General features: G+C 37.0%; 1 protein-coding gene across 1 annotated transcript; it reads right to left on the reverse strand.

Moving 5' to 3' along the window:
• Positions 1 to 1,171: 1,171 nt before the first annotated feature.
• Positions 1,172 to 9,908, reverse strand: zgc:64106 (uncharacterized protein LOC393348 homolog). Its single transcript, XM_063011260.1, has 6 exons — positions 9,650 to 9,908; positions 7,175 to 7,414; positions 6,343 to 6,432; positions 4,287 to 4,475; positions 2,861 to 2,970; positions 1,172 to 1,457 (listed from the first exon to the last, which is right to left on the reverse strand). The coding sequence occupies exons 1-6, from the start codon at positions 9,810 to 9,812 to the stop codon at positions 1,278 to 1,280; spliced, it is 972 nt and encodes a 323-aa protein (XP_062867330.1). The 5' UTR covers positions 9,813 to 9,908; the 3' UTR covers positions 1,172 to 1,277.
• Between the last annotated feature and the right edge of the window lie 1,373 nt (positions 9,909 to 11,281).

Consider the following 11,281-nt stretch of genomic DNA (forward strand, 5'->3'; position numbering starts at 1 on the left):
CATGATTCCTAATCAATACTCCCTTAAACCTAATTACTATTTTGTCACCTTAAACAACTATAATCAAACATTTCAATTAAAAATAACTGTCCCTCTTTTTTGTGTGAAATTTTAAATATTTTGCCACATTGCAGGTCTTTTAAGAATAAACTGTCCGTTTTTGGTTCTGCCACATAATTAAAGCATTTTACTAGCACCACCATGTTTTACTGTGACTTTGAGCTTGTTTTTGTGGAATGTTGTGTAGACTTTATGTCAATAGAACTAGGACGTATGTCTTCTAAAGTTTCACCTTTGACTCATTAGATTACAGAGCATTGTCCCAAATAGTTTGAGAGGTTGCTAGTGTGCATTTCAGCAAATGTGAGACAGTCCTTTATAATGATATTAGTTTTTGCTTTGCGACTTTACCATGAATAACATGTTTGTCTAAAAATGTTATCTAGGGTTAGGGTTATAGGGTTATTTCCTCTCCAAAAATGGAAATAAAAACTGACAACAATAAGTTGCAAACAATTCTGTTTTTAATTTTTAAAATGTAAAAATTTTTTTTTACAAAGTTAATATATTTAATGTTGCAACTAACTGGCTGCAACAAAGTGTGTTTTTTTAACCTCAGACATTTTGAAGTGATTAAGGCAATTAGTGTGACTTTAACTTCATACCAGCATCTGCCAAAGTTGCAAGTAAAAGCTCAATAACATAGACAGTATTTTACAGGTTAGTTGTTAAATGCCCATTTAAGAATGCTCACCATGTTACCAATAAAATCTTTTGTATTAAAGGTCCACATCTGACCCGTGAACAATATTAAAAAAAGTAATATGTCATGATTAGTAAACTTTGACCAGATTTTCTAAATTTAAATAGACTGTTTGGCCAAAGGTTTTTTTAATGCCTAGTGTTAGATACAATGCGAGGATTCATAATGGTTTGGTTATCATCTGGTGTTAAGTCCAGTGATGGCAAACAATGATTGCATCTCAGCAATCACAGACAAAGCAATTTTACAAGACCAGATACAGTCTATTGTGCAAACTCTCTATTCTGTTGGGAGAAAGGCAGGAATACCCAGGACACGGCGCCAATCTATTGCAGGCCTTATTTGCAGTTAATTATTGTTATTGTAAGTTATTGTTCTGGATTTAAAAATGAGAAATAAGATACAATGTATACAAAGTCATACTTTATTCAGTCATTGTTTTGATGTTTACTGGCAGTTGTTAGAACTTTCCTGTGTAATACTAATAAAAAACAGGCTGTAATGTTCCAGTGAGTCAGAGTTTGGCCGTCAGTCTCTCACAGTACTCAAATTCTTTGGCTCCTATGGCTGGATCTAAGGCCTCTAGAGCGGGAAGGACAAGGGAACAGTCGCTGTCAAAATATTTTCCAGTGATTCCTTTCGTCTCCTCTGCAACAGCACAGTATATTGTACTGACTGCACCTTCTTCAGAGGACTGCAAAGTAATGATACAGACACAGAGAAGCTGCATTAACTGTATGTAAAGTCACTAGTCTAGTTTGCAGTGTACATATCCAACAGATGTAAACAGTATATCTTTTACCCTAATCACTTATGTCCAATTATCATATTATCTAAAGCTTTGTAAAAATGCACCAGGATGTTTGCAGAGTAGCAAAATGTTACTGTAAATGTATTAAGCAAAGATAAAATGATTCCTGTTAATCATTTCTTTGATAAGACTGCTTTTACATTTTGGACATCTGTCAAAAAGCACTCTGATGTGTGTTGCTGTCTTTTTCCCTTACATAACTGGGTAATTAATTTTTTCAAACCATATTAAAAATTAACATTGTTTTTGTCACAGTAATGAAATGAATAATTTTAATAATTTTAATTTAAATAATATATTTTGTTTTTATGCATTTTCTCCCCTTTTTTCTCCCTTTTTTAGTGCGTCCAATTGCCCGATTGCATCATGCTTCCTCTCCACCAATGCTGATTCCTGCTCTGATTGAGGAGAACGAAGCTAACCCACGCCCCCTCCTACACGTGGGCAGCAGCCGTATGCATTTTATTACCTACACTTTGACGAGTGCAGTGCAGTTCAGCGTTGTGTACAGAGAGACACACCTTGAGAGCACTATTTTCTCATCTCTGTGCAGGTGCCATAATTCAGCCAGCAGAGGTCGTAATTGCACCAGTCATGAGAGAGAGAGAGACCCCACCCGGCTTAGTCCCGCCCATATCTGAACAACAGGCCAATCATTGTTTATGTGGCCGCTCAGCCAACCCGGAGGGCAGAGCTGAGATTCGATACGATGTATTTGAGATCCCAGCTCTGGTTCCAGCGTGTGTTTTTCCCGCTGTGCCACCTGAGCGGCCATGAATAATGATGTTTTAATTTGTTATATATGTAATATAATATTTAATGCATTGCAATGTGAAATGACCTTCCCAAATAACCTCAACCCTAGTGAGTATGGGGTTCAAAAAATATTTAGACCCCTTTACTTTGTGTTGTGGCAACAGTTTTATTTTCAATTTGTGTTGTGACCACATTCTTTTCCAGAAAAAAATAGCAATCATACGTTAGCTTTTCAATTTTGAATAAGTATTTATACTTTCACATGAGTAAAACAACTGCATACTTACTTCAAATTTACAGTAAAAGTGATAAACAGATTTAAGCCCTGTAACTTTAGGGCTTTTTTGGTTTGGGTTGTACTAAAGTATGGTTGGGAGTGAGGTGCATTACTCTAGCTCTCTTTACACAGTTCAGTTCTTGAGTAGCTGCCTAACATCTGTATTTACTAATGCAGGCAGTTACACTTTAAATGGATATAACAATTACTTCCATATATACCTCGTTTCTACACTGGTCTGTCTAAAACTTACCTTAAAGAAGACTATTCCCACCACGTTAAAGATGAATCGTACCAGCCAGTTATAGTTTCTCATTACTTCAGTCATAACCACACCAGGATGCAAAGAATTTGCAGTCACACCTGTAATTCATGTAAAAGAATTAAAACAGTGTTAGGCTTTTTTCACATCATCCCTACAAAGTTTTTGCAAAAAGTTATTTTATGGGAAACAGAAGTGGAATTAGGGTGGAATTGGTGCTATATAGCATGGTAAAATTCGGCTGGTCTGCATACATGAATTGACACAGTTTTGTACCAAATTCTCTAACTCACGCAATCCTTCTTATTTTTATCCAGGCTTGGCACTGAGTGGCTGAGCTAGTCGGCCTTATTCCATGATCTTGTTTTTATGGCACTCATGCACTTGGTGACATTCACCAATTCCAGTTTAACTACTGTTGCTTTTTCAAGAGCTTCTACACTTACAAGCTCAAGTGAATTTTGTTGAAAGGTTTGTTGGAAGCCATAACATTAAAACCACCTTTATTTTATTAGCTCCACTTACCATATAGGAGCACTTTGTAGTTCTACAATTACTGACTGTAGCACATCTTTGTTAGCCCCCTTTCATGCTGTTCTTCAATTGTCAGGACCCCCACAGGACCACTACAGAGCAGGTATTATTTGGGTGGTGGATCATTCTCAGCACTGCAGTAACACTGACATGGTGGTGGTGTGTTAGTGTGTGTTGTGCTGGTATGAGTGGATCAGACACAGCTGCACTGCTGGAGTTTTCAAATACCATGTCCACTCACTGTCCACTCTATTAGACACTCCTACCTAGTTGGTCCACCTTGTAGATGTAAATCGCTCATCTATTGCTGCTATTTGAGTTGGTCATCTTCTAGACCTTCATCAGTGGTCACAGGACGCTGTCCACGGGGCGCTGTTGGCTGGATATTTTTGGTTGGTGGACTATTTTCAGTCCAGCAGTGACAGCAAGGTGTTTAAAAATATAAAAAAGGGTATCTTTATACCCTTTAAAACTACTAGAGGTCTTAACTGGCATTGTAAAACAGCATTATGTTACCAGTTGTTGTACAGAGGCACTCGGGTTAATCTTATAATAATGTACAATGAGCCCACTTCAACTTCCTTACATCCTGATGTGGGAAAAGAGGTAAGTAATGTGAGAAGAGGGGAAAGAAAAGAAGTCCATGAGTGATTATAGTAGATTACGTGCATACTCAGTTTAGAAACCTTTCCCCAAACCATTGGACTGAACAGGGGCATGTCACTGGCATGTGGACTGGCATCATATGTTTAAAAAAGCAACACTTTAATATTCCTGAAAACTTAAATTATACATTTAACACTGACAGCAGAGTAACATTGTGAGAGCAGGTAAGATTTGCCCTTAGTTGGCTCATTTTAGGTAATATTTGTAATTGCTTTACCTGTTCCCTGCAGTCTGCGTGCCAGCTCATTGGTCCAGATGATGTTGTGTAGCTTGGTGTGGTTGTACACGCTGTCCATCGTGTACGTCAGGTTCTCACCTCTAAAATGAGAGAAGTCTACCTTGCCCCTTCTGTGGTTGGTTGAGGAGACATTGACGATGCGCGCTGGAGCTGATTTCTTCAACAAGTCTGGAAAAAAGCCGGTCTGTATATTAGGTTTGTGCAACTAAATACTAAAATTGAAGGATCTCGAGAATAAATGTAAATATTGTAGCACTTGTTATGTAAAACACTTAATGTAACACAATTAGAATTCTGATCTCATTTTAAAGTTTACAGTATTATGATTTGCTGGCTCACTGCTGTATTTTTTATACTGAGTATGTGTGTAATATTAAATGACACAAAATTTTACGCTATTAAATCACAAGTGTTTCAAGGTGGTAAATACAGATAAATAAATAAATGTTCTCATACAGTTGAATTAGAAAGTGTTGTGGGAATTCAAAATAACCCTTAAAGATTGACACAGACAACCGGGATAATGATAAAAGCAAATAATCAATTTATTATTGCTGAGGGCCAATCTCAATGCAAACGCACACATGCCTTTACAGGAGAGAAAGGGCGACTCTGTATGCCCTATCACAGTATTTATACCCCACTTACTGCCCCTTCAGGCTAACTCTGCTCAGCAACCCAGCTCAAGGTCAACTTCCCAAACCAAACTTGTTTATCATCCTACAAGAATAGTCAGTTTGTTAGAAACATGGCGTACTTCCACAAGAATGCACCACTATCAAAACCCCACGTGCACCCCCGCACACACAATCCTGACACCCATGCATTCCCACGGAAGCAAGATGCCCATGCCAAGGTCAACATATCTCTAGACCTAAGAAACCTTCCAAAAGTCTCTTCTACCTCTGCTAATTGAACTAAGAAAGCAGAAACTTATGAGTTTAATGCAAATAACTAACAAAATATAAAATTTCCATTCACAATCCCTCCACTAACAAAATGTTATATACTAAACAAACTTTTCATTTACAATTAACATCAAACACATGCCCTTCCCTTGTCAAAGTTTTAAGGTATTGTTATCATAAAGTAAACACACCTAAAAAATTGTTATGAATATACTGTTTTTTGCTAGGAATATTTCTGAGATATCACTAAGAATAGATTCCCCTCTTCTTGTGACTTTGTCACAAACCCATAAGTGATTAATAAAGTTACCAAAATAATTGGAACACACACTTCTCTGCTGGTGTAAAGTTCTATAATGCCATGGAACTTTGTAGCTTGACTGTGGATAGTGTTATCTAAACTCTGACAGTTTTTATTAATAACAGACCATAAATAACCATAAGTAATCTTGTTGGTAGTTCTGGATTATATCTGACCATCTGGAGAACATTGTTCTTACCATAGGGTAAACATTTTGGGTTATCTTTTTAACATTGGCAACCGTGTTCTGTGCAGAGATTTCTAAACTTCTTGACACAGCAAATTCAATCTGTAGTCAATTATAATTACTAACATGAACTGAAGGCCCTGCCACAAAGTAAAATGACATAATAGAACTTTCTACACCATTAACACTAAGAACAGTTGCAGAAACATACACATCTATTTAAATGTTTTTTAAATGTACTTTTGGGGCGGCACGTTGGCTTAGTGCAGGGGTCTTCAACCTGTGGGGCGCCCCCCCCCCAGAGTGGCTGACCGGGGGGGGGCGTGGCATTACGAGATTACTATTATGAACCGGTGGCACACGAGATTGAGCCGTGGTTCATCAAGGGGAGGGGAGCGTGGTGGAAGCAGCGATTGGTATACGCGACTGAGCACTGCTTCACCAAGGGGAGGGGGGCGTATGCCTAAAAAGGTTGAAAACCCCTGGCTTAGTGGGTAGCACTGTCATAAATGTAACCAAAGTGTAAAACATGATGTTAAAATCCTAATAAATAAATGTACTTTTGACTTTATCTGCAGGAGTGTCTGTGTGCTCAGTTTCTGCTGCTATAACAGAAGTAAAACAAATGTAAGATCTAACCTAGAAGCAGACTGGTGAGGAGGAAGGGTCCAACGTGGTTGGTTGCGAAGGAGATTTCCAGTCCATCCTTTGTGATAGCTCTGGACAAACCTGTACCAAGTCATTTTATATTTGGATTACATATTGCTTGCGTTTATATGTTATATAAAGACAATAAGTGAGAAGACTTGACAGATATATACAGATTAACATGTAGATGCCCTACATGGACAACTGTTTGGTCATTTTAGCCACACCTACAGCAATGAAATCAAGCATACGTCTCTGCAATCTCTTTAGATAAATACTGGCAGTGGAATGGATTATACTGAGGAGCTCAGTACATGCCATAACCATATGAATGCCATTTCTCTTGCCTTAATTGTAAGTGCTGTTGTTGTAAAACAGAAACATCTGTGAGCACTATATTCATAAGCCACTGTGTGGTAGGTTACCCAAGCTTGCAAAACCTGAACGAGAGTGCAGTGACTTTCAAGTTTACATATGCCTGGAAATCTTTCTGGGAAAAGTCCACTCATTTGGTAAGCTAACTGATAAGTTGGTGTTTGGAACATGCCCAGACAATAATACAGAAATGTTAAAATCAGCAAATAAACAGTGTGTGCATTAAAATGTGCTAACGCTAAGGACCTGCAACATAGTATGTTAACCTACTTTCATTTTAAGTGAACAAAACATGAAATTTGACCAGGATTTTGTCCAAACGTTTGCATAAGACTGTATGTAATATCCAGATGTGCACATACTTTTAACCTTGTTGCGCACATAGACATGCTGGGAAGATCACAATGTTCTACTGAGATATAAATAGACAGATAGGCAAACAGACTACCTGAAGCCCCAGCATTATTAACAAGTATATGGAGCTCTTTCTCCTCTTTTAAAATCTGAGTGGCGAAATTGCGGACAGATTCGAGAGAGGAGGTGTCGACGATCCGGAGGTGCACGTTCTGGTTGCCACTGCGCTGCTGTATTTCCTTCATTGCAGCTGTCCCACGTGCCTCACTCCTGCATGCCAGGATGACCCGGGCCCCACGACGCGCAAAGTCCAAGGCTATGAACTTTCCGATGCCTTTAAAAGAGACACAAAATCACAGATAAGTTGAAAGAACAGATAAAGATGTGAAAGAACGGAGGGAACTAACTACAGCAAAAAGCTGAATATTTGAGGTTATTTTTTAGCAGAGCTGGAGACCTGAGTTTACGCTGTTAGGATAATAAAAAAAGACCTGTAGAAATCAAAGACCTTATAAGGGAAAACATTGTTCTTAGGTCTGCAAAATAATGTTCTACAATGACAATATTCTATACATTCTGTAAACTATACAGTACATTTAAACTGTAATTTGAACAGTCCATCTGTGCAGACACCCTGATCCCCCTCAGCCACGTGTGCAGTTACCATTTCTTTTCACCTGCCAGACTTGGGGTCTTACAGAAACCAGTATCATGTACTGACACTTTGGTTAATCTTAAATAAAGTCTTTTGTGAAGATAACACACCTTCTAACCTAAAAGGCTTCTGTTTGCTAAGCTTTTTTGATGCAACATACAGATTTAGCTAGATTTTCTTGAAAAAAACTCACACTGCTGCATTTTTTCAAATCTGTGCTGTTGATACTTTTACATTTGTAGTAGATGGGGTGTGGTTTGGAGAGGTCTCTTACGTTGTTTTTTAAACTTGTGTATAATCTCTGAGTTTATGTGTGTGTGTGCTCATCCACATGTCTTTAAGGCTTAGTGCACAGGGGCACAGAAAAGGGTCTTTATCACTATTTACAGCTATTGGCGCAATTTTGGGAGCATAATGTATTTAAAATAATTTTTGTTATACATTTATTAGCAGTGTAACTTTAACCAACAATTTAACAATTTTGGAACTAGGACACATTAGTCAACCCTGGTATGATTTTTAAGATCCATGAACCGTTAGTGTTTATATACTGTGTCAAGGCCGTAATCATTATAAACACTGGGGATGTTCAGATATGTTTGTAATGTTAGGATCCATCATGTTCCCATCATTTGTTGATATGGCAGGAATGTTTCAGAATGCCCCTCCCCCTTCCTGTTCAATGCTAGGTTATGGTTATTGTAATGTGTATTCAAACATAAACAGAGGAGAGTAAATGGGCTTTAAACTAAAGCAGGCATGTTTAAATAATAAAAAGCAGCATTTAATGCGGGATCATACTATTTACTATTTGAAGAAAAGCATGCTGGAGCTTTGGGGCGGCTCACTGTGGCTCACAGCAAGAAGGTCCTGGGTTCGATCCCCAGGTGGGGCGGTGCGGGTCCTTCCTATGTGAAGTTTTCATGTTCTCCCCGTGTCTGCGTGGGTTTCCTCCAGGAGCTTCGATTTCCTCCTACAGTACATGCAAGTGAGGTGAATTGGAGATACTAAACTGTTCATGACTGTGTTTAACATTTAACTTGTGAGCTGATGAATCTTGTATAACCAGTAACTACAGTTTCTGGCATGAATGTAACCAAAGTGTGTAAAACATGACGTTAAAATCCTAATAAATAAACAAACTGAAGCTTTGATAACATCTGTTACATTGCTGTGAGTTTAGCACCATAAAAACATGTAGGCAGATCCTGAACCTGCAGTGCATGTAATGTCTTAAAACTTACAGCGTTCCACAAAGAAAAGTCGCTGAAAATGACGCAAAAGTGCACTTTTTTTGCATACCACACCATTATGAGTATGTATAAAAGTTTGCTGCAAAGTTTGTTTAACCATTTTTATAAGAATGCAACAAAATATGCATTTTGACTATGAGTGCTGTATTATACACAAGCTATTATGAACTTTAAGGATCATGGTTCTGCACTTTCTATTCTTTGTAGATTCGATAGTGGGGAGGTTTAAAAATCCTTAAACAGATAGCTAACTGCTGGACAGACTTTCAACAGAATTGATTATACTGAAATAGAATAGAATATTTAATCGGTTTGTTATTGCGGAGTTGTGGATGTGTGGTTTGCACTAAATAAGTTATAACAAACACTTAAAGGATCAAGCTAAAACAAACCGTACAAAACAGGAATAATGCCATAATATAATATAATATAATATAATATAATATAATATAATATAATTAATATAATATAATATAATATAATATAATATAATAATATAATATAATATAATATAATATAATATAATATAATATAATACAATACAATATAATTAATATAATATAATATAATATAATATAATATAATATAATATAATTAATATAATATAATATAATTAATATAATATATAGTAGTAAATAGTAAGTACTGATGCATGTTGTACCTGTGTTCGCTCCTGTAACGATGGCAGTTTTGCCCGCGAGCTGAACCGTACAGGCGCGCAGATCCCACCAGCCTCTGCGCTGCGCTCGCGCCACCGCAGCCAGCACGAGCGTACTCACCATCCATAAGGGATGAGAAACAATGTCCATCAGCTGCCAGGTCATTTTCCTGCCGTGTTTAGGTTCTCCCCGAAGCGCAGAATGAAAAGTGTACAATAAGAAAGGAGATCAGAGACGAAGGGACGGAAATTCCAAAGTCTACAGGCGCACCAAGTCCAAAAGTTACAGCAATACTTCTGCAGCACACTCAGTCTGCTTACAGAGGAACACCCAGGCTGTGTCCCAAATCACTTTACTCAGTAATAGGAACCATCTGCAGTGAACTTTTACTTAAAAAGAGAAGTCAAACTTCGACATACTAGCACATGGGTCATTCTATAATTTGGGGTACATTTCACATCACCAAAAAGTACAAAAACAATGTTCTTTCTCAACAGAACAATCAGTGGTTCAAGTTAATATATTCCTTTAGTGTAACATATCCACTAGCTGCAAAGCTTAAACATAATTATTTTTTATTTTATTTAAAAGGGCAAGTAGATGTAGACTACTAGGTAACTTAGTTGACAGGTAACTTAGTTGACAATTTCCCTATTTTGACCCATAACTTCAGTGGTAGACCTTGCCTGGCTGACCACATGTCATTTCTTGAAAGTCTAATTTGAACATACATTTGAATTAAAATTATAAAAAAAAATTGTAACCATAACAATGTATGTAACATAGTTGACGGTCAATTAATATACACATTGACAATGTTCTATTATAGATAAAATATTTTTAAAAATAAGAGAACATTCACCACAGTTTGTTCAATATGCCCTCTACAGAGAAAAATGATATCATGTAATGCTGGTCACATAGTTTTAGAACAAACTGACAGAACTTTTGCGGACAATAATAAATAAATATATTTAAATTATTTAAAAGAGAAACTCAATTTAAAAAATGTTATTTTTCTTTAGTATTTAAACTATTGAAATAAATAAAAAAATAGATGTTGTTGCCCTTAATAATTTTATTCATTATTTTGAAACCAAGGCACCCTCAACTTAAAAAACGGACACAGCAAAAACTGTTCATTTAGGAACATCATGACAAATTTCAAGCTAAATGAAGCATAGGATGCACATAATGTTTTTGTGATATTACAACATGTTTTCCATTAATAGGTAAAATATGACATTTTTAACGAAAATAGTTAGAATAAATATAATTATTATCATTGGACATGGAATGTACCCCAAATTATAGAATGACTCACATATTTGTGTCTTACTTAAATGCTATCCATAAAAGCCTAATAAAGCCTAATTAACATCATGTTTTACATTTACATTTGTGGCTTTTAGCAGATGCTTTAATACAAAGCGACTTACAGTTATGACAGCATACATTCTAAGCAATTGAGGGTTAAGGGCCTTGCTCAAGGACCCAACAGTGGCAACCTTGTAGTGGTGAGGCTTGATCCAGCAACCACCTGATTACTGGCCCAGTGCCTTAACCAGTAGGCTACAACTGCCCTAACGCTTTTACACACTTTCACCTCACTTGCATGTCTTTGGACTGTAGGA

This window comes from Trichomycterus rosablanca, chromosome 16 (assembly GCF_030014385.1).
Source record: "Trichomycterus rosablanca isolate fTriRos1 chromosome 16, fTriRos1.hap1, whole genome shotgun sequence".
Lineage (NCBI taxonomy): Eukaryota > Metazoa > Chordata > Actinopteri > Siluriformes > Trichomycteridae > Trichomycterus > Trichomycterus rosablanca.

Coding starts and splice junctions, on each gene's coding strand:
- zgc:64106 (XM_063011260.1), bottom strand. CDS start 9,812: ATGACCTGGCAGCTGATGGACATTGTTTCTCATCCCTTATGGATGGTG. Junction 7,415..9,649: donor CGTTACAGGAGCGAACACAG/GTACAACATGCA, acceptor TCTCTTTTAAAG/GCATCGGAAAGTTCATAGCC. Junction 2,971..4,286: donor ACGCAGACTGCAGGGAACAG/GTAAAGCAATTA, acceptor CATGAATTACAG/GTGTGACTGCAAATTCTTTG.